The sequence below is a fragment of the Coffea arabica genome, chromosome 2e (genome assembly GCF_036785885.1).
Source record: "Coffea arabica cultivar ET-39 chromosome 2e, Coffea Arabica ET-39 HiFi, whole genome shotgun sequence".
NCBI classification, from domain to species: Eukaryota; Viridiplantae; Streptophyta; class Magnoliopsida; order Gentianales; family Rubiaceae; genus Coffea; species Coffea arabica.
Genome location: NC_092313.1, coordinates 21,083,768 through 21,107,082, shown reverse-complemented (window position 1 = coordinate 21,107,082; position 23,315 = coordinate 21,083,768). Strand labels below are relative to the sequence as shown.

Sequence of the window (23,315 nt, the reverse complement as noted above, 5' to 3'; positions counted from 1 at the left end):
AGAAAAAAAAAGGAAAAATTTTCAGAAGGACACCAACAGATCGGTCAAGGGGGAGAGGAGAGGAGAGGAGGGGGTGAGGGAGAGAGAAAAAAAAAAGGAAGGCCGGAACTGGGGGCCGGAATAGTGACCGGCACGGGAAGCGGTGGTGGAGGTGGTGGCCGGCGGCGGAGGATGTGGTGGGTTGGGTGGGGAGGAAAAAGAAGAAAAGTTGAAAGGAAAGTTTTTTGTGTATTTTTTAAGTGTGTAGGTTAAAAACTTTGAATAAGTTTTTTGGGGTTCCTGTAGCAAAAGTTATTAAAAAACTAGTAGGTAAAAAACTTGCTTAAAAACCTGGTTTCCAAACAGGTCCAAAGTTTTACACAAACATCCAAAATATTCACTTGCCAAACATGACCATATTAGGTCGGGTCTAACTAGGTCAAAGGAACTAGAGAAAGAGAGACCCTCTAACTCATATTAGATGGGGCTCCAATTAGGTCTATATTAGATAGGGTCTAACTAGGTCAAGGAAATTAGAGGAATAAAGACTCTCTAACTCGTCCTATAGGAGGGTCCAACTAGGCCAATAGGGGACTCAAGAGATGGAACCCATCTCTAGAGCAAATGAGTGGCCTATTACACACCCTAAGGAAAATTGGTTAAGGATTTGTGTTTGTATTCCATCCGTCTTATTTTAATAGATTTGTTTTCCTTTTTTATTTGTCTCAAATTATAGTCCACTTTTGAATAATGTGGTTAACTTATAACTTTTTTAAAATACCTTTATTTAATGTAGGTTGTTATTGAATATAACATAATTTAGTTAATGTAAAGCTAATTAGTCATACTCTATTTAATATAAGGTTATTTTAGGAAAATAGTAAACTAGATTATTTTTATAACGAAGTTATCAACTTTTCTTAAACTGTGTAAAAAAACAAATCAAACCTATCAAAATGGAATGAAAGAAGTATTAGCTATTGTATCCTTTTATATTTCCTATTATCATATTTCGATAGGATATTATAAACGGTAATTTTGAATCAAAAAATGACCATAAAAAATGCAAATGAATGATGATTAAGTCGACTGAATTAAGTTTTGTGATTGACACCCTACAAACCGTAAGACTTGCTATAGTTTTAACTGCTTTCTTGATGGATTTAGAAGATTGGGCCCATTTGGATGGTGAATTTTTTGGGTATTTATATAAAATTTTATTGTAACTTACTGTGAAAATTGTAGAGAAACTTTTGTGTATTTCGGGATTCGGAGAAAAAAATTCTTTTTTCCTTTTTCCTTTTCCTATCCTTTTTCTTTATCCTTTTGTTTTTCGTTTTCCATTATTCTTTTCTCTCTCCTGCCGCTGGCCGCCGACCACCACCATCTCACATCCCATGTTTTTCCCCTCTTATTCTCTAGAAGTGAAAGAGGGTATTTTTCCACGCTGTATTCTTTATATGAAAATTCGAGGTCAAGAGACCATTCCCATAACTCATATTAATGAAAATTTTACACAACGATAAGTTGAGCGAGGCTACTGAATTGGCCTATTTCTTGTGTGTACCAATTGAGATATTTTGAGAAATGCCTAAAAAATATATATGTTTTTTCAACAATAGGGAAAATGCAAGAATTTTTTTGGGTGGTAGAGAGAGAGAAGAGTTTGGGAAGAGGAATGGAGAGGACTTTACTATTGATTTTTCTTCACTTGTTTTTCCGTTATTTTGAGAAATGCCTAAAAAATATATATGTTTTTTCAACAATAGGGAAAATGCAAGAATTTTTTGGGGTGGTAGAGAGAGAGAAGAGTTTGGGAAGAGGAATGGAGAGGACTTTACTATTGATTTTTCTTCACTTGTTTTTCCGATTGGTTTTCTTTATATTCCATTTCCTTATTTTCTTCACCATTTATGTGAGATTCATCTTCTTATCCCTTTTTCTATTTTCCTTTTCCCATGTACAAATAATACTAAATCCCATACGTAGCAAAATGTACATGTTGTGCCTCTTTAAGTGATTTTAGTACGCATATGAAATACAATGTCATCTTTATACGTAGCCTATTTAAAAGTGATACAATCATAAAATAATTTCAATTTACATATTTTATTTGTGCCAATGAAAGCCATAATAGTAGACATAAAAAAAAGGAATCATATTGGGAAGAAAAAGCTACATGTAGGGAAGACTATTGTACGGCTCATAGCCCTTCCATAAATAACAAAAAAAAAAAAAAATACAAAGACATATAGTGAAGAAAAAGTCACACATGTTAGAGATGAAGCTTAAAAAAAAAAGAATCACTTAATATTAGCACCCTAGTATATTGGATGCTAAGATGCGAGAGCTTTAATGAACGATGGAATAGAAGGTACAAAAAAAAGGAAGAAAGAAAAAGAAAAAGAAATGATTGACAAAAATAGACGATAAAGGATAAGTAATACTTAGAATTAGATGCTACAATTTTAACTAAACAGTCTTCCTTTATAGGTATTTCTATATTTGGCAAATGGGCGGGTTGCGTGGGTTGATATTGAATTTTCACTTAAATGGATTATATCCAACCCGCCCAACTTTAGATTCTGTTGATTTTGGATTGGGTTATATTAGGTCATCTCAAACTCATAACCCAAATATGATCCAACATATTAATTAATACATTTTGATACATAAACTTTCTCACATACATTTTAACACATAAAAAGATTTTTTTTCACACACATAAACATATTTTCGCATACATAAATGTATTATCACACACTAACACGTTTTCAAACACAAAAACACACACTCCTTCATCTCCTTAGAAACACATCATAAATAGAATAATATTTTATATTGCTTGTACTGTGAATTTTAGATAATAAATTGCACATTTAAATAAACTTTAAAAAAAATTATTTACTTTATACTTTTTAATACTATTAATTGATTGAAACTTATTTTTGTCACAACTTATTAACACTTTTACTATTCATATTTGCTTTATTGTAAGTTGTAATATTTTATGTATTTAAATTATTGAATGCTAGATTATATTATGCTTGAAAATGTAAGTAAGAGACATATAATTTGTTGTATTATAATATTAATGAGGAATTATTAATAATGAAATAAACCAAGTTAGAGAAAAGTAAAAGAATGCAATTAGAACGAATTTAACTCTATTCTATGTACACAAAATATTAACTAATAGAAGCAAGTAGCAACTTGAGAACAAAAAAAAAAAAAGGGGGTGGAAAACAACATACTCTTAAAAGGTATAATAAATTATTATAGAAATTGAGCAAGTTTAACTATTGTTGTAAAAGTAAAATAAACATGAGTTTTTATTTTAAGTTTCTTTTTTCTTTTAAATAAAAATTAAAAAATTGATTGAAAACATATATATGAGAATTTTGAATACAAATTGGTCAATGAATTATTAACACATGTCCAAATGCAAGTGATTGGGCGTATGTGTATTGAATCTTTTATTTATTGTTTTGAATTACTCTTAAATAAGTTGGGTATTAGGTGCCTAAATTAAAAAACCTAACCTACCTAATAATAGTGATTAAAAAATAAATTCACGAAAACCGTAAAAGTCTTTTGAAAAAGAACAGCAATCCAGACAACGCAGCCCAAAAGTCGTACGCTTGTGCACTCACGCAAGCTCAGCCATCTGTGTCACGTTCTCTTTAACCACTGACATAGCATTAGCAATTTGGAAAAGTCATACTTACGGCATGTACTAGTACTACACCAAATTTCTCCTTTACATCAAAACCCCCTGATAACATACAGCTTTAGTATTTGGGCCCCCAGAGCAACTATAAATTTCAATTGATCGTATAAAGGCCACGAAATTCGCTTTGACCCCTACATTAAGAAAACTTGTTTTCAATTGGATGTTGTTTCCACTTTCTTTTACTAGTAAATAACCAAAAAGTAGTATGTATGCCTCATTTCACTTCACTAAAGCCCTTGAATGACTTAAAATTAATAATTAGAAAATAGTTTTGTCACGTTGTTTCATGAGCTTTGGCACTATAATCAAACAAGAATGAGAGGGAAAAAAAAGATCACAAAATGAATCCTTCAAGTTGAAAATACCAAAAAAGCCTCAGAATATTTTAGCATAGTTTTTTTAAGGATAATGTTATTTGCATTTCTCTTATGTTATTTGTACTTCCACTATCCCATTTTTATTTTGACGAGACCATATTACCCTCCCTCTAATTTCATCTCCTTGCTTATGAGTTAACTTTACTACATTTTCTCTTACATTCTAAAACCAATTAATTATTCCATTACATATTAAAATGACTAATTTAAAATTGTTACTAATATGTATTATGTATTCTTTTACAAATTTTCATGAAATTATGTGATGCCAAAAAATCAATCTAATAATGTAATATTAACAGATTCCAAACTTCAAGCTCAAAATAAATAAATAAATTCCAAGCATCAAAGATGTGCAAAACCTGAGTATAAGTACAATGTCTCATAAATAGGATATTAATACTTCAAAAAGTCTACTAAGAATAGCTCATCTAACCACCATAGAGGGAGTGGAATTTTCTAGTATATTTCAACAAAAGCATAATAGTATATAGTATCCAGATGCTGTAATGGAACCTCAATTGTGCTCATAAAAATTCTGCAAATTTGAAATTGAGATAAGAATATGAAAAATAAATTAAAAAATAGTTATGTAGATTTATATAAAAAAAGAAGCAAAAGTTAAATTTTTTGACCTTATGGATATATACAACAATTGGGTCCAACTTCCTTACATGTGAATACAAGATAGGGTAACGAAAGAAATTAGAACAATGGTAATATAGTCTCGTCAAGATGGAAATGAGATAGTAGAAGTGCAAATAATATATAAGGAGACTGCAAATAACATTACTCTTTTTTCATATCAAAAGAAGATTTCAAATCCTATAAGGGGAAATAAAAAGAGGAGAGGATTTAAGTGTAGTTTTCAAATTCTATCTAAATGAAATAACCTAAAATCCTATATGGAATCGAAATCAATGGCCAAATTGTACTAGTAAGTTGACTCGCTCGGGAGTACCAATTTGAAAGTTCTTCCAAGTGTAGATGTCAAAACTAATCCAAAAAATTATCCACTTTACATCTACACATAAAAATATGTATGGTAACTTAGAAGAAAAAAAACCATATACAAACATGTATAAAGTAAAAAAAAAAAAAGATACACGATAGTAACTATAGTAACTATAGTAAAACTAATTCAAAAATTATCTATTTTACATGTACACACACAAAAAATACATATAGTAACTATAGTAATTCAGTACTTTTTTTTTCTCGAAATGATAGAATATTTATTAATTACTTGAAAGGGCCAGAAGAGAGAGAGAGAGAGAAAAAAAACGTATACAAACAAGTGTTAAGTGTATTGGTCAGACTGACCAGAGAGAAAGAGAGCGAAGCGTGAAACGACCGCACACACTTCAGTGTGTGTAATATATATATATATACACACACACACACATTACAGCCTATTAGTAGTACATTACAAAGTATATTTACAGAATCCCCTTCGGTCACTCTGTATAAAATTTGCATCATCTCTCATATATCTTAGTACTCTCTTTTTCTTCTCTCTCTCATCCTCTCTCTAAAATCTGATTCGGCTTTCTCTCTCTAGCTTCCGTGTTTTGTTCACCTCATGCATGGCGAATTGGGATCCAGTTGGGGATTAGGGCACGGGAACTTTACATGTATTTGGTCAAAATTTTGGTAAAGAAGATGTGATATTCGGGCATTTGAGGGGGTGATTTGTAGGTATAGATATAATTGACAGTTGTTGGATTGTTGATTAGGGTTTTGCAAAGTTGAAGGTCAGCAAAGGAGGTTTGGCATGAAGGGGCCTTTAGATCGAACCAAGGTGGTGCTGCGGCACTTGCCTCCCTCAATTTCTCAGTCTTCGCTTATGGACCAAGTTGATACTCGCTTCTCCGGCCGATATAACTGGGTTTCTTTTCGCCCCGGCAAAACCAGGTTAGGGTTCGAAAAATTTTAAGTATATTAAATGGCCGCGCCAGCACTTGCGTACGCATTTATGTGGTTTTGTGACCGTGGGCATTTAATTTCTGCTGCTAAGTGTACTTTTGTGTGTTCGAGGGCTGGTTATATTGGAAGGTTCGTTTAATCAATTTTTTTATTCGAATAGTTAGTTAAATTTACCTTTATGCTAGGTGATTTTTTTTCGATTAAAATACTTGGACTTATGGAAGTGACTTTTAAATTATATTGGCTGTATCAATTAGGGTTTCCAAGGTAGCATGTAATTCAGCTTTATGTCTGCAGTCAATATGGTGCATGTATTCTAAGTGCTGGTTGTTTCGAGCAAAAGTGGTTGTTGATTAGGTACTAGAATTAATTATTCATCGGATAGCTGTTAAATAAGCCAATGCTGGAATTATGCAGTGTTTACAACTGGTTGAATTCTGGGGTGATTTGTGATGAGTAATAGGTGGGTGGAGAAGATTTTGATTTTAACAAATGTCAAATCTATTGCTAGATTTGTGGCTGAGGAGATATTGCAGTGTTATGACTTTTTCTATGCTTTACAGCAATTTAGCCTGCTGAACATGTCCAATTCATCTGAATTGATCCTCAATGAAAATTTATCCTTTATCCATGCTGCTTTTACCTTTTCATTATCCTTGTTTTAATGATGTGTTTTTTTTATGTTAATGTTTTCAGGTTTTACTCATCCCATGATATTTTCCTTTTTTTGTTTTTGTTTTTGTTTTTGTAGCTGTACTTGTAAAACATAACAAATCTGGTAGTGAAGTTGAACCAAGTGTGAATAAATAAGTAAATAATATAAAATTTTAAAAAATTATAAAATAAGTGGTTATGGACGAGTAAAGCAGGATATGATATAATGAGTGATGGTCATGATATGGTTGGGTACTGAAGAATTTGTTCCTGTATTTTGCTTTTGCTGTCAGTCTTCAAGTGCATTGCCACTAGCAAATGTTGTTTCAATGTGCTTTCTGTTTTTGGTTTTCTTTGTGGGATGAAGAAGTTCATTATGATGTCCAGTTGTTATGATTAAAGTATGTTCTTTGGCCGTGCCTCTTATACCATTTTCTGTTTGCTTTTGCAGTCAGAAGCGTCAGTCCTATTCCAGAGCTTACATTGATTTTAAGAGACCAGACGATGTTATTGAGTTTGCAGAGTTTTTTGATGGACATGTTTTTGTTAATGAAAAGGGTAATGCTCGACGACATGCTTAGAGGGTTTAACTGGGCAGCTTGTTATATTCACAAGAATTCTGGCAGATCGTGGCATTTCCTTGTTGGGTTAATTAATGTTTACTCCAGGATGAGTAATTCACCTATTGAAAGTAAAAAATTGGTGTCTCATGATGTCACACTTACTTTCTTAATCAGCTAGTACCTTAGCCAAAAAGGAAAGGAAAAAGCGAGGGGTTTCAACAGCAGCTATGATAATGTCTTAGAGCATTTGGGCTTCATGAAAATGTGATTAGGATTTTTGGACCTTTGTGGTTATTCTCATTCAAAAGAACATGTTAAGTAGCATATTTTGCATATGCAGGTGGTAACTGTGTTCTGCTTGCTTGATCAGGTACTCAATTTAAAACAGTTGTTGAATATGCTCCTTCTCAGCGTGTTCCAAAGCAGTGGTCCAAGAAGGACGGACGAGAAGGAACCATATTGAAAGGTATGCACATACTAACTGGTATGCTACTTGCATTAGCAAGTGTGCAATCCTTTCCTTGTATTGCAGTCACAATTAATTTATTGACGAACATGTAGATCCTGAATATCTGGAGTTTCTTGAATTTCTTGCAAAGCCTGTTGAGAATCTTCCGAGTGCAGAGATTCAATTGGAGAGGAAGGAAGCAGAACGAGCTGGTCAGTAGGCAAAATCTTAAATTGGAAGTGGATAGTGGACATATTGCTTGTTCTTCTGGTTAAATGGTTGTTTTTGCTTTGTTTCCTAGGTGTCGCGAAGGAGGCTGCTATAGTTACCCCTTTAATGGATTTTGTTCGTCAGAAAAGAGCAGCTAAGAGTGGAACCCGGGTAGGATTCCTGCTTGATGCCCGCTATGTTTGGACTTCATTCATCTTCTTGAAATGCTTGTTGAGGGGAATGCTTTTTAATGATAGGTGTTTTTTTTTTCATTGAGACTTTGTAGCAGTTTTAAGGCTTGCACTTTCTTTGCTTGTTGTTTTTATTCTGGTTGCTTCTTGCATTGTTCAAGAGATTCAGAAGTTAGAAGACAATGTCCATTGACCTCAGAAGTGTGCTTCTTGCAAAACCCCTCTTGCATGCACCACTCACGATGGATCCATGATGACTCCATGGTGGGACATGCGTATCTGATCTATGTGTTGCTTAGTGAAAATTACTAGGCTTTCTATGGGCACTGGAGCTAATATATAAGAATCATTCAGTCCTTAGTTCAATGTTATTGTGGGTGTTTTGAGTTACTTGGAAAAATTGAACATTAGTTTGTATTATAGAAAATGAAAAGTCATTTTGTTTTTTTGATAGTTAGAGCTCCTTTTTTGTTTTTGGATAGAAAAAAATTAGAGTTTGTTCAGGGACCACTGTATGGCAATCTAGTCTGCCAATGAAAGAAATGCAGTTGATATAACTAAGTTCAAATGATGTGTAATTGAGGAAAAGATTTCTCAAAAGTAAGTACAGTGGGGAAAGGTTAGAAAAACTGGACATTGAGCACTATCTTGTCTGTTAGTCTCAAGTTGAGTGTCACCTGGCATGATTTGATGTTACTTGACAGAGTCAAAGATATAATTTAATAGAAAGTGGGAACAAGTAAATGTAAAATGGGTCCACTTTTATAGAACTCTATCAATATAATGCTTTAGTATATATTTTTTCCTGTTCAGTCCTTGTAGTGCTTTTCCGGTTGCACAAGTGAATTTAAGTTTTTGTCTTCTCCAATGTTTTGGTATTTTGGAAACATATGGGAAAAATAGAATTTGCTGAAAATATTAAGATGTGCAAAATTTTAGTTAGGGAAGAAAGAAAACAGATTATGGAAGTTGTCAAAAATGATTCAAGATGGAGGTGGAGTATGTTTACACGAAGAAATTGGATAGCTGTAATACATATAGAAGAAGATTTACAAATTGAGATATCAGGAATACATCAAATGTATGTTAAGACAAAAAATTAATCAGGGTTTGAGCCACTCATCTGAAACAGCTATTATTATCATGCTGAAACCTACACTGTTTCTGATAAAACTTTATAAGATCTAGGCTTTTGCCTTAGGAGGCTTTCATTGTAGAGCCTCTTTGCTTGCTTTCATTGTTTTTATTAGACTACATTATCTCAGCTGTTCTTGTGATGTTTATTGCATATTCTATTGCTTCAGCCATGCTTTCCGTGATACTTCTCTATGAATTAAACATGGTGCTGGATGTGAGTGATGGTGCTGGAAAATTTCAATTTTGTTGGAGGAAATACGAGATCAATTCCTAGATATTGGATCAATTGTATTCTGACTTTCATTTTCATTCTGAATATCAACTTCTAAATTGATAAATTTGTATCATCATTGATCAGAGCCATTAATATCGTCTATTTCCTTTGCATTAAATATAAGGGTTTAGCTATTACCAGTCTGAGCTGCTTTAATTAGATGATAGTTTTATTTAGGTGAGAGCATGACTTGTGCTTTTACCAATATGTTTGATGAGGTTGCTGCTTTTCAATTCCCAATAATGAGATTTCTTATAGGCCCTTACTTTATTACCTCTGATATGTGGCAGAGGTCTGCCTCTAATGGAAAATCAAATAGGAGGGTTAGTGGAGCATCAATTGGAGGTCCTAGCTCAAGTTCATCTAAACGCGGTTCAGAGAAGAGGAGGATGTCTACAACAATGGTAAAGTTTCCAGTGTTTATTTAATATTGTTAATTATGCAGTTCATGTTTGTGCATGTCACTGTAGAATATCCTGTGGTTCTCTGAGTTTGCATGAGACCAATGTTTTGTTTGCCATTGGCTTATTGCCATCTCTCTCTCTCTCTCGCTTTCCTCTCTAGTTTCTTGTCTAAGCATTGGTGTCCAAGCACAAAAATAGTATTCCTAGTATTGAGATGGTCAAATTGCATTGCTTTGCTTGTTTTGGGCTATTTTACTTTTACCTGCTTAAAAATGGGGATGGTGGACGTGTTTGCTGTGTAGCTCATTTCCTTTTATCTGTGGTATTTTTTGTTATGCATGAAGATGCATTAGATTATTTTGATTTAGTCAAGTATTTGTTATGAGATGTTTATGTTTAATGTAGTTCGTGTTATGTCTGTTTTTCTTTTTACCATTAAGCATTTCTTGTATTGGATTAGTTAGTTAGTTGCAGTAAAAGATGTGCAGTACTTTGATATTAGTGATTGTTCTTTTTGCGAAGCGCTCGGTTGGCTGGCTAGCTTTGCTTGGTCATTGCCTTTTTCTTGCTTTACCATTTCTGTTTTATCATGCAGTATCTTTTTCATCTTTAGTATTTGGATATCTTGTCGTGGTGGTGTCATCATCATCATGTTAAATAGTGCCAAAATTATTTATTTATTTATATTTTGAAATTGAAGTAACCACTTTTGTAGTCTGGATATTGTGTCGGTTGGTTTGTATAATTGTCAAGAAATCTCATTTTGGTCCCTGTCAACAGTACATACTAAGGGACAATGCAAAGGCCACAAGTGGAAAAGACAAATCTACATATATTCTGGTTCCAAAACAAGATGATCAGCATCTATCTGACAAATCCGTTACTTCTGCTGCTGCATGTGGGAATGGGGGACTTGAAGAGGAAAGTGGTATGTTTAAAAATTGATTCATGTTGATTTTGTTTGGCATTACTGCTAGCTTTTAAGCTTCTATTTGGTAGGCTGTTTCCTGCCTGAAATTTCAGTGCTTCAAAGGTTTGTGCTCAGTTGCATTGGATAAGTTGATTATCGCTCTTTCAGCTCCTAAGCTGTTTTGAAGGGTTTTAATTCGCTATTGACTTGCTACTTTTAGCTTGTCTTTAAATTGAAAAAGGCTAGAAAACAGCATTTTCTATGGATTTATAGTTTTCCAGTTGAATTGGCTTTGGTTGAACTTTAATGGATTTTTATCCCGTCTTTGTAGGCTACTAACGTGGTAATTCTGATCTGTTGGTTTGTGCTTTATGTTCTTGTTACATGGTCTATGTAGTTATTTATAGAGCAAAAGTTCCATGCCACTATCTAATGTGTTTCAGGAGATTCTGGGCCAACCGACTCTGGGAAGAAGAAAATTTTGCTTTTGAAAGGAAAAGAAAAGGAAATTCCTCATGTAAGTCACATGTCTTGCGAGTAAAATAGCAAATTTGTAGTCAAATCCTCATTTATCTCAGCTTTGTTGATTTTGGGATATCTATTTGACTCTGGAGTAGAACAATAGTGCAGAGGTTGTTAATAAGTCAATTATGGTTAAGTGGGAGTATTTGAATAAAGATGCATTCTGGAGTTTTATAAGAGTGGTGAGGCTGGGGAATTAAGAAAAATTGAGCTCGGTCTCTATGGGTAAGTAACCATCAAATTTGGACATTAAGCTGCTTGTAAAATTTTAGACTCCAGTGTCCCCAAATATTGTTGGACTGAGATTTAGCTTGCTATGTGTGGCACTCTGCAAAAGGGCAAATTAAACTAATACTGGCATTCCATTTGAAGATGACTGCTAGCTTCAGATTCCAATGTCTTGTACAAGTATTATATTATATCTTGGTAGGAATTTAAACCGAGAAACTTCTCTGGTGTTCTTGCATGAAAACTATGATAAATTAAAGGCACTTTCTGCATTTGTAAAAATTTTTAACTGTTTGCTTCTGCAATGTAAAAGGGAGTTGATTTCCTTTTATTGCTTCTGTAGATGTCTGGTGGTTCACCAGTGCAACAAAGTATGGCGTCTCCTTTTAAGAATCCTCCTAGCTCTGCTCTGAAACAGAACCAGAGACGTGAGGCTAGTGGAAAGATCATCAGAAGCATATTACTTAAGGATAATCGCCAGAATCAGCCTTCTTTGGTTCGGTCTGACCAGCAAAACCAGACCGTGAACTTGGAAAGGGACAAAAGACCTCCTCGCCCACCGAGTGTGCAATTGCTTCAGAAGGATGCGAATGTAGCTTCAGATGATAAGGTCCCTAATGATATACATAACATCCACAGCGAGAAGCAGGAAAAACGCATGAGGAATAAGGATAGACCTGACCGTGTTGTTTGGACTCCTCTTCGGCGCTCAGATGGTTCACATACCAGTGATGAGTCCTTATCATCATCTGCTTCTCAATCAGCAGTGGATGCTACTGAAGGTATAGTTATCTTTCGAATTAATATGTTGAGATGTTCTAACTTGATATTGCTAAATCTTGGTGGAAATTTTTGGATTCTTCTTTCTGGTCTGGGAACAAACTTTCAAGTTTACCTTGGGTAGCCAGTTTTGCATTTTACTCCTTGTTTTGAGTAAAATTCTGAAATCCATCTGTTGTTTAGGTACTCAACTTGAGATGAAAAGTGACTTGTCAAGTGCACGTGGAGGAGAGTTCAGACATGGTGGAAGCGGTCGTGGTAGTCAATCTTCTATGGATAATGGTTAGTTTTGAATCCGGATCATTGACAATCATTGTATGCTATTTTAACAAATGTGCTCAAGATTTACAAATGCATAATTTTCTTGTGCGCTCATTTTTTCTGTGAGTAATATAGGATCTTATAGACATGGGGGTCGCCGTGGATCTGCACACGTGAAGGATTCCGATGGTTCTTCACTTGTGGATGGTAAACCATTAAGAAGAGGTGGTTCTTCTGGCTTTGGTTCCCATGAGGTACTGTATATTGAGTTCTCTCTCTCTCTCTCTCGTGTGCTTTTTGTTACTAAAATTTGCTGAATATGGTTTGATGCAGAAACAAGTCTGGGTTCAAAAGTCGAGCAGTGGTTCTTAGTTGTTATGTGGTAAGCCTTCAATCATTTCTTAATCAATTGAAGTGGCATTTTTTTTTTCTGTTGATAGGTATTGTTTTTCTGTGCGAATCAATTGTTCTACAGCTATTATGCTGTTGATTGCCATAGCTACTGGGTAGTAAAATTTTACTAGCATTTTAAGATCATGTACAATGGCCCCCATCTAAAGCCCCCTCCTCATTTTTCAAAAAGCATCACCCTTTATCTTTTCTAGGATTAAAAATAAAAAATTAAGATAATGGAATTAGGAACCACATAAGCATCGGGTTTTCGTATTACCCATCCCTCGAGTAAATTGAGCTGATTCTTTAGAATGAGTGCTGATTTTTTGCAATCATATCTTAGTATTTCTTGGTGGATGTTTCTGCAGTGAAAATGCTTGGTCAATTACCATACTGAATATACATCCCCTTGTGGGTTGGAGCTCTCTTTTGGGAAAGTGAAGATCGTGTGTGAACAGAGTTTTCAGGAGCAGAGCAAGGGTTCATCTCAGAAGGCCTTACGAAAGACCTCAGTTTGTCAGAAGGTTGCATATACTGGTTTATTTACTGTTCGTTGCGAGGAAGAAATTCTGATCCTACCTAATTGAAATTGATCGAAACTAGGAGAAAGGAGGAAGAGAAATAGTCACTATTATCGCCTATTTCAGCACCAGTTTTCATCCAAGTAATGGCTTGGCGGGGTTATACTGTCGGTTGGAGCCATGGGTGAACTCCTTGCCATTGACTGGGATAGAAGTCGAGACATTTTAACTTATAGTGGGCGGTTTCTTTTCGCTGAACTGTAAATACAGATATTAGATGGTGTGTACTGCCTCCATCCCCCCCCCCCCCCCCCCCCCACGCATATATATGTATGTGTGCTTCTCCGATAGTATGTCCTGTGGCATTAGTGGTGAATATATATATAAAAAGTATATGTTAATATACTACTAAGTAGCAGTACTCGACTGAATGGTAACTGGCATTGTAAAAGAAGGCCTTTAGTCTGGAATTATGTACTCAGGAGTTTTTGTTGTGATTCCGAGGGTCTTTTGAGTGTAGTGGAGAAATGGAATTGGGTTTTGGCAGAAGTTCTTTGCCGAGTTATTCTGGCGCTTTGTTTGAGACAAAAAAAAAAGGGTTATATTGGTGCTCATATTTTGCAAATTTGGCTGGATCATGGCATATGTTACTGAAATTTAGCCAGATAAAGCATATAAGGAAAAGAATCGTTAATAGCATGGTGAAGGACCTGAACTAACCTCCCTCGCTAGGTTTCATGCATCTGTGATGATCTCCCAACGTATAATCAAACAGAAATTCCTGAAGGTGTACCGTCTTTGTAATTGATAATCTTTGCTTCAGTTGGCAATTACGTAAGCGAAGTTTGACGCTTTTCTTTTCTGGGTACTACAGTCCATTTTGCTTGTTACCTAACAACAGTGCCCAACTTCAGAAGAATAAAATTCATTTTCATTTTCCATCTTTCCCTTCGTTTTGTTTTGTATAGTGTATGCTACCACAAAAGGTAGACGGACATTGGATGGGCAAAACATGGTAGCGGGGTCCGCATATTTATTTGGTTAGTTGGCATACGGCTTACTCAAGTTACTCCCTCCGTTCCACTTTGATAGTCCTGATTTTTTTTTTTCACACAGTTTAAGAAAAAGTAGTTAACTTTGTTAGAACAATCAATTTAGATATCTATTTTCTTAAAATACCCTCACATTATTTAGAGTACAACTTTATGGGAACTTGAAACCATATTCTTTTGTTGGAGTTTCATTAGAAAAATTGTGGGAATATGGATGGTTTTGAAAATTTTCACTCATGGTTTGTAGCCAATGATGACATAGTTTGTTTCCCTCCTGATATAAATAAGCTTGGAAAATCTAAATACATTAAATGTGGTAGGTTTATAGTAACAAAAACTAACATTTGATAAGGGTATTTTAGGAAAATTAAAATACAATTACATATTTTAATTGAAAAATGGACTACAATTTGGGACAGACGAAAAAGGAAAATCGGACTATCAAAGTGGGACGAAGGGAGTACTAAAATTAGAGCGCGAAGACAAGCAAGGCAGGCAACCATTTCAAGAAATGATGGTTGGTGCGTGCGCTTATCCATGAATTGATGCAAGTCTTTTTTTTTTTTTTTTTTTTTTTCCAACAAACGAATTGATGCAAGTCTTGACTGAAGACTTTTCGTACCCAATAGTAATTCTTAGGTGGCGTTTGGTTAGAGGGTTTTGAAATGAAGAATTGGAATAAATTGCATAATTATTATTTAGATTATTATTATCAGAATTGAAATTTTGAAATTATATTTAAAAATTTGGGGTTTCCCAATTCTCTAGTAACCTGGAGGGTTTGGACAAAATCCAAGTCTGATTCCCATTTAGAAATTGGGCTTGTCTCGTTACCCGTTAAAAAATTAATATATAATTATATACATTTATATAATTATATATATAATATATATTAATTATATATTTTATTATAATATTAGTATAATTATATAATATATTTATTATATATAAATATATAAATATATAAATATATTATATATTATAAATTTATTAATATTATATAATAATATATTAATATTATTTAAAAATGTATATTATATGTGCATAAAATTATAATATATATGTGTATATAATAATATATTATACAATTATAATTATATTTATTGTTATAAATATAAGAATATATAATAATAATTATATATAATATATAATATACATTATAATTATATAATATATTAGTATAATTAATATTTATATATATTATATAATTATAATTATATATTATAATACTTATATAATTATATTTAATTACATATATGATATTTAATTTAATTAGTTACAAACTTATAATAATGATATTATTAGTTATATGTATTCTATAATATATATTAATATATGTAATATAATTGATATTATCAACTATACTAATAATTATACATGTTTACTAATAAAAATTATTAATTAGTTATACTAAATTTACTAATATATTTAATTAGTGAAAATTTCTTATATCCCATTTCCAAAGAGTTAATAAACCAAACATCAATTATAGTAATGATATACATTTCTGATACTAAATCAAATAAATGTATTAGAATGACTGACTATATTTCAAATCCAAAATAAATAATCTCAAATTTCAATTCGATTTCAAGGTGAGAATCAAACGCCACCTTAAATTTTAGGGAGGCACGTCTTGACCGAAGACTTTTCGGACCCAATAATACTTGACCTTTTTTAGGCAATCGTTTCATAGTGGTTGGGGGCTTGCACATCAATCAAATAATCAATTGAACACCAAAATTGCAACTTTTAGGACCCACCAGTTCTTAGGGATAGGCGCGAGCATTTGCTCTCAACTATGCATTTTTGGCAACGATATGGGGTGTCAAAAATGGGTGGGTGGGATAGATATAATTGGCTCAACTCATTTATATTTATTTAATAAATTGGTTAATATATTTATATTAATTTAATAAATAAGTATGAATATATCTAATTATTTATTCATGATTCACTTAAAATATTATTTTTTAAAAATTTTTTTGCATGTAGGTTTACAAGAAATAAAGACATTTTATTATTATTAGATTGGTAGAAAATTTAAATTTATTTGCTTACTACATACTAAATTGGACTTAAATATATAATAATTTTTAAATTAGTATAAATGGGTGAATCGACTCAACCTACTATCTACTAATTAAATAAGTTTAATTTAGTAATCATTTAAATTCATTCAAAATTTATTGCATATCCAAATTCGAGTAGGTTTGAATGAATCAACATAATTCGTCCGTGATTGACACATTGAATTTCTGATCCCGTTGTTTTGTTGGGATAATTTCAGAAACTTCCTTTAAGATTTCTGACAATTTCACTCAGCTTTTCCGAGGTTTCAATAATTACATAAACCTCCCTTGGTCCAATCAAATGACTAAAATGTCTTCGACTTAATAGTTAACTCATAAAGGGATATTTGAAGTCGAAAAATACTTCTTATTATCCTACTTACAATTTCCTAATCTCAAAGATCAATCTCCATCAATTTTCTAATTTTTATCTCTTCCTCACTCCCTCCCTCCTTCTTTCATACTCTTCTCTCATTTTCTCTTACAATAGCTTCTCCCTCTCACAAAATATTGCACTTCATTGTTACCAACCAAATCACTATCAATTTTTTTTTATCATATTCGAAACTTATCTACACTTTTTTTTGTCTTTGTATCTTTTTTTTACTATAAAAATTTTAGACCCTTTTTTTTTTTTTTTTTCAATAGTTTTACTCTTTACAAATGTTAGCCAATTGAAGTTATCAAATTAACAAGGTACAGACAGTGAATTTTATTATCAAACTATGGAAAGATGAAGAAGGTGGCAGTGATAGAGGGAAAAAAATGAAATTGAGAGTTGGAAAATAAAGAAGTGACTATTATGTTTGTTAAGCAACAAAGTCTAGCAATTAAAAAACTCATTGGTTTTCTCTTTTATTTACCTATTGATTGTGATTTTACTATAAAGGTAAAATTTTGTCTCTATTTTTAACAGTCCTAGAGTAATGATGAATTATGTTCTTAAGGACATAGGGGCACTTTTTGGGTTAGTATTGGTAGTGGTGGTAGTGAGTTGCATTAGGCAAGAATTAGCAAGTAATGAATTTTGAGATGAATTAGATTGACTGGACTCTATTTGCTTTAATGAGTATGCCATGTACAAGAAGTTAAAGATTAAAATTTTGTTTTGTTTTGTTTTGTCTTGTTCTTTAGAAGAAGGGTATTTTAGGATATTTGTGAAAAATTATAGGCTATTGAGTCTATATCGTTACATAAACCTTAAAAGTGAGGGAGGTAGATGTAATTTTTGAAACTTGAGGGGAGCTCTCTGTAATTGCTGGAAACCTCAAGGGAGGTTTCTGAAACTATCCCTTGTTTGTTTGAAAAGTGGGTACTTCAGCACTGATCTCTCGTTACTCTACGCTTCTGTGGTCTTCTTCTTGCACCCATTTTTAAAGTTCCAAGAGTCGAGATTGAATTACATACAAAATTGCTCTTACATTCCTTTGTAGTGTTGAAGAACAATGGTGGGTGGCATTTCAGTTTCGTTGAAGCTCCCTTATCGAATTCAACCCCAACCTATCACCCCTTGTTTAAAATCCACTCGGCTACCCAATACCAATATATTTCTAGAAAAAGGCCCTTTTCTTTGGCGCCAACAAGTTCCTCTTCTCCCAAGTCAACTAGTTCCAATGGCTATTCCTCTTCATCCACTGCTCTAAATGATCCACTCAAACTCTTTTCAGGTCCTCTCTCTATCCCTCTTCCAGAGACACTATTAAACTAGACGAAATGCAGTAGCATAGTACATAATGGAGTTTTTTTCCAACGTCCCCCCACCCCTCTCCTTTTTTTTTGGGTGTAAAAATGAGGGGGTAATTATGTGTTAATGGTTGCTGAATGATGTGCAGGCAAGGCAGAGGCAGATGTTGTGGTTATTGGTAGTGGTATTGGTGGGTTATGCTGTGCTGGACTTCTGGCCAGATATGGCCAAGATGTTCTTGTTTTGGAAAGCCATAACTTGCCTGGGGGTACTGCTCATTCTTTCGAGATCAAAGGCTACAAATTTGACTCCGGCCCTTCTCTTTTTTCTGGATTGCAGTCAAGAGGTCCACAGGCCAATCCTCTGGCACAGGTAATTGTTTCTTTCGTTTTTTTTTTTTACTTTCATCGTAGCTCCATCACTAATAGTATGTCTGATAAGTGTTCCCTTTTATCCCTCGGGACTTCAGCCTGTTAGAAGGTTGTAGATCATTAGCTTCTTGATCGTTAATTCTGTGACAAGTCCAGGAGAGTTTAGGGGGCCATGTGCTTAATTTTGAGTATTTCAACTAAAGCTGTGGGTTAGTGTAGGCATGGTATGGAGAGCTGGAGAGATGCAGCCACCCCACCCACCAAAAAAAAAAAAAAAAAAAAAACCAGCAAAAAACAAAAGCGTCTGTGAGATCGCAAACAACATCTAGATGACTCTATTACTTGCGTTGGTTATGCTGTATTGGCTTTCCACTGCTCAGGAAGAATATACTATATTGAATGAGCAATTAAATTTCTCGAAAAATGCATTTCTGTTTCGCTTTCAAGCTTGACAGTATTATTATTATTATTATTTTTTGCAGGTTCTTGATGCGTTAGGTGAGTCAATTCCCTGTGCAACCTATGACTCTGGGATGGTATATATTCCTGAAGGTGGGTTCTTGTCATGCATTGGGACAACAGAGTTCTTCAAGGTGAATTTATTGTTCAATTTGGACTTCATGTTTCTAGAATTGTCAAAATGAAGCTACCTTCCTTCTATCGAGTTTTTTCAAACATGCAGATTGTCCAGATTTTCCAACATGATTTGACCAGACTGAAATCCTCAGTTTTTGTCTTAGAATGTGATCGAACTTAATATCACCACAGTCACTCATTTTTCCAAAAATTTTACACATTATCACAAGCTGCTTGTCAGACTGGATGACTTTTTTCAACTTTAAAGATGATCATTTGGTAAAGTCTGCCTTTGTACACACATAATCTATGCTTCACCTCCAAAATCAAGCACTATAACCTTTGAAGTTCAAACAATGATTTGTGTATTAAGTGTCTCTTTTGGTGCAAGATGCTTAATACATCATGTTCTTCTGCAGGACCTTGAGAAGCTTGCCGGTCTAGAGGCTGCAAGAGAATGGGGAAAGCTTCTTGTAAGTGTCATTGATGCTCCTTCCTAAATGTACTTTCTCTCAACATTTAGCGTTATAAATCTGGTTCATTTGAAACATGAGGTATAGCTTTATACACATTCTTATGATGGTCTTGATTTCCATTTTTGTGTCTCAAATGCCAATGCATTTTTTACAGGATGCAATACTTCCACTGTCTGTAGCTGCAAAGGCTCTGCCACCTCTATCTCTTCGAGGTGATTGGGGGGTTCTTTCTACAGCTGGGGCTAGATATGCACCTTCTCTGTTGCGATACTTCGTTCAAATGGGACCTCGGGGAGCCTTCGGTGCTACTAAGCTTTTAAGACCTTTCTCAGATATCATTGATTCGTTGGGACTAAAAGATCCTTTTGTGCGGAATTGGGTGGATCTTCTTTCTTTCTTGCTTGCAGGAGTGAAATCTAGTGGCATACTTTCAGCAGAAATGGTATGTTGTGTATATGGTACTCTCTTTTACAGTGATAGCCGAAATTTCAACTCATGTATGGAGCATCAGACCACAAATTACTTTCTGCTTTTCTTTTGTCTTCCAATGAATTGTTTAATTTTGATCCGTGTTTTAGTTAGATGAAATTGTATAGATGTTTTAACATGCATGGATGAACTCGTTTTATATATATATGTGTGTGTGTGTGCAAGAAATCCCTATTGTGCTTCCATATTTGTCTATCTAAAGACAATGCAGAGCTGGTCTTTCCTTTCATTTTAACTTTAACTTACATCTGCATTGATATTGTTCACCTTTCTATTTTATACTTTGTCTTATTTTCAAGTCTGCCTTGCTCAGGCATTCAGCTATATTTATCTAACACGATACCCTTACTTCTCAGATTTACATGCTTTCAGAATGGTATAAACCAGGTTGCTGTCTAGAGTATCCTCTTCACGGAAGTGGGGCAGTTGTTGATGCCCTTATCAGGGGATTACATAAGTTTGGTGGACGGATCCGTCTAAGAAGTCATGTGGGAAGTATTGTTGTTGAAGGAGGCCGGGCTGCTGGTGTGAAGCTAAGAAGTGGCCAAGTGAGTGAATTCTCTTTATACATGAACATCGTTATCTTATTTGTGTCATTAGTGAAAGTCTGCAACATCGTTACTGCAGTTTGTGCGTGCTAGAAAGGCTGTTGTGAGCAATGCATCCATGTGGGACACACTGAAGTTATTGCCCAAGGAATTTGTTCCAAAATCATACGCAGACAGAATCAAAAGCACCCCACAATGTGAATCGTTCATGCACTTACATTTAGGATTTGAAGCAGAGGTAAGCAATGGTAAGGAAGCAGCCAGCTTTTGTCTTGGCTGTTATTTGTCTGAGGACTGATATTTTGCACTCTTATCAAATTGATTCAGAAAATTTTCTTAGGCAACCAGTGAAAGCTGTATTGTTTAGAGGGTTTACAACCTAGTTCTCTGTATAGCTAGAAACTTTGTTAAAACTAAGTGCTTGCTGAATTAAGATAGAGTTCACCTTGCTGTATTATTTGAAGTTCACCTTAAGTTATTTTGTTTTTTGGTGCTTTGCTTTGGATACTTTGCTTTTATATTGCTGAAGTGTTGATGATGGCATCACCTGTTGAAGCTAGTTTTGCAATGAATTCGAAGAAAACTTTTTGTCTAATTTTTCCTTCCGATCCATCAAAGTGGGTAACATTTTAAAGTGGTTATATGCTAACTTTGTTGTGCTGATCACATCTTGGCTTCAAGCGTGATAGTTTTATACCTAAGGAAAAAGTAACTTCAGTAACTTTTATCTGACTATACAAACAATTTACATAAATAATTGGAAAATTCAAATTATAGTTTCCATGCTGGACTATATCTCACGTATTTTCCAATTTACACAAGCTCACACAAGCATATTTCTGTATCCATCATACAGCAGTATTGTCTACAGTGAGACATTTCATTTGCATGCATGTTATCTTTGATAAGGATGGTCTTAGGTTTTTGCTCAATGTCTTAGTTAAGTTGACCTTTGAGAGACATCATGTAACGGGATGTAAGATTTTCAGTTTGTGAAAGTATTTAGGCAACCAAATTTATATTGAAAGGGTGGAGTACATTTGAATTCAAGAAGACAGAAATCAGATGCATCGTCTTGTCATTCAATCAGATGATTTTGGTAAAACTAGTCGCACTAGTCTCCTCAAATTATTAGGTGGCTGTATGGATTTCCCATTTAATAATATGTAGTGTTTAACATGCCACGCTTCCAACCATATGATTTTTCTTTTTCATTTTGGATATAGGGCATCCCTAAGGACCTGGGCGTCCATCATATAGTTGTGAATGACTGGAAGCGAGGGGTTGACGCTGATCAGAATGTTGTTTTAATATCTGTACCAAGTGTGCTTAGTCCTCATGTTGCTCCGCCTGGGAAGCATATCTTACATGCCTATACTCCAGGAACTGAGCCTTTTGAACTTTGGGAGGGGCTTGACCGCAGAAGCAAGGAGTACAAAGAGCTCAAGACTGGACGATCTGAGGTATGCTTGTTGAGATTCTTCTTCTATCCCTCGAGTATCCCGGACCAGGAAATAACTGATAATAATTAGAGATAGCAAGTTAAACAGGACTACTTATCTGTTTTGCCTGAAAATTCATTATGGACGTTAATGAACATTATGGAATTTTTGAGATACCACATTCATGAAAAATCTATATGATTTTAAAAGAATTTCTTCTTGTTTGGTGTTTTCTCCTGCTTGTCTGCAACTAAAAAAGGGAAGGTTCAGCGGAGGACATTCAAGATTCAGATAATCTTGTGAACTGCACATTTGAGAATCAGTCCCATTTTCACCCTCAGACCTCTTCTGATTTTAGTAAACGAACTTTCTCTGGCTTGTCCAGGATTTCCAGTGTGACTCTTTAACTGCTTAATCTGGTCTCCCATTCCTGTTGCTATTGTCACTACTTCTTTCTCCACCAGGTATTGTGGCGGGCTGTGGAACGTGCACTTGGTCCTGGTTTTGACCGCGAAAAGTGTGAGGTGAAGTTAGTTGGTACTCCATTGACACATAAAAGGTTTCTTCGGAGGGATAGAGGAACTTACGGACCAGCTATAGAAGCTGGTAAAGGAACATTTCCAGGACATTCTACCCCAATCCCACAACTCTTCTGCTGCGGTGATTCTACTTTTCCAGGAATGGGTGTCCCTGCTGTGGCTGCAAGTGGTATCGTTGTCGCCAATTCACTGGTTTCTGTTTCTCAGCATTCCCAACTTCTTGATGCCGTAGGAATATAGTGACCTGGGAGTTCATCTGAAAGCATGACAAAGCTTCTTTCTCTGCTAATTGTCTGCAAAATTAGCAGAGACAATGATAAGCAGATCAAGCCCACAACATATGATAACATTATCATGGTCTTTGTTTACTTTAATTATGATAATAATGAAAAGAGATTTTGAATTGCAAACATATAAAGAGAGATTGAGAAAGATTACTGTAAATTGCATTTTAATGGATTGCCAATTATTGCACCAATCTCATGAAACAACAAAAATCTAAGAAAGTAGCCAGTAGCATGACAAAAGGCATAAAGATATGGTCAACAATAATCA

The 23,315-nt window shown here is 34.4% G+C and overlaps 2 protein-coding genes across 3 annotated transcripts; both read left to right on the top strand.

Moving 5' to 3' along the window:
- Positions 1 to 5,533: 5,533 nt before the first annotated feature.
- Positions 5,534 to 14,060, top strand: LOC113731932 (regulator of nonsense transcripts UPF3). 2 transcript variants are annotated; one of them, XM_027257464.2, is made up of 13 exons: positions 5,534 to 6,003; positions 7,121 to 7,227; positions 7,603 to 7,698; positions 7,794 to 7,892; positions 7,982 to 8,061; positions 9,783 to 9,896; positions 10,677 to 10,824; positions 11,250 to 11,323; positions 11,900 to 12,338; positions 12,520 to 12,618; positions 12,733 to 12,851; positions 12,931 to 12,979; positions 13,359 to 14,060. In XM_027257464.2, the coding sequence occupies exons 1-12, from the start codon at positions 5,864 to 5,866 to the stop codon at positions 12,967 to 12,969; spliced, it is 1,554 nt and encodes a 517-aa protein (XP_027113265.2). In that variant the 5' UTR covers positions 5,534 to 5,863; the 3' UTR covers positions 12,970 to 12,979; positions 13,359 to 14,060. The 2 variants fall into 2 exon arrangements, with proteins under 2 accessions (XP_027113265.2, XP_071935983.1); XM_072079882.1 differs by lacking the exon at positions 13,359 to 14,060 and having other exon boundaries at positions 5,605 to 5,742; positions 5,826 to 6,003.
- A 3,905-nt stretch (positions 14,061 to 17,965) lies between these two features.
- Positions 17,966 to 23,238, top strand: LOC140036149 (prolycopene isomerase 1, chloroplastic-like; the record flags this gene model as incomplete). The annotated part of the gene is made up of 9 exons (XM_072077447.1): positions 17,966 to 18,302; positions 18,468 to 18,691; positions 19,173 to 19,283; positions 19,686 to 19,739; positions 19,897 to 20,184; positions 20,588 to 20,779; positions 20,859 to 21,017; positions 22,006 to 22,242; positions 22,686 to 23,238. Coding segments are annotated over 9 exons (1,917 nt in total), but the record flags the coding sequence as incomplete, so codon positions are not given.
- Between the last annotated feature and the right edge of the window lie 77 nt (positions 23,239 to 23,315).

Excerpts from the sequence above, each read along its gene's own strand:
- LOC113731932 (XM_027257464.2), top strand. The coding sequence starts at position 5,864 with ATGAAGGGGCCTTTAGATCGAACCAAGGTGGTGCTGCGGCACTTGCCT. Across the intron at positions 7,893-7,981 it reads GAAGGAAGCAGAACGAGCTG|GTGTCGCGAAGGAGGCTGCT; the intron begins GTCAGTAGGCAA and ends TTTGTTTCCTAG. Across the intron at positions 12,852-12,930 it reads CTGGCTTTGGTTCCCATGAG|AAACAAGTCTGGGTTCAAAA; the intron begins GTACTGTATATT and ends GGTTTGATGCAG.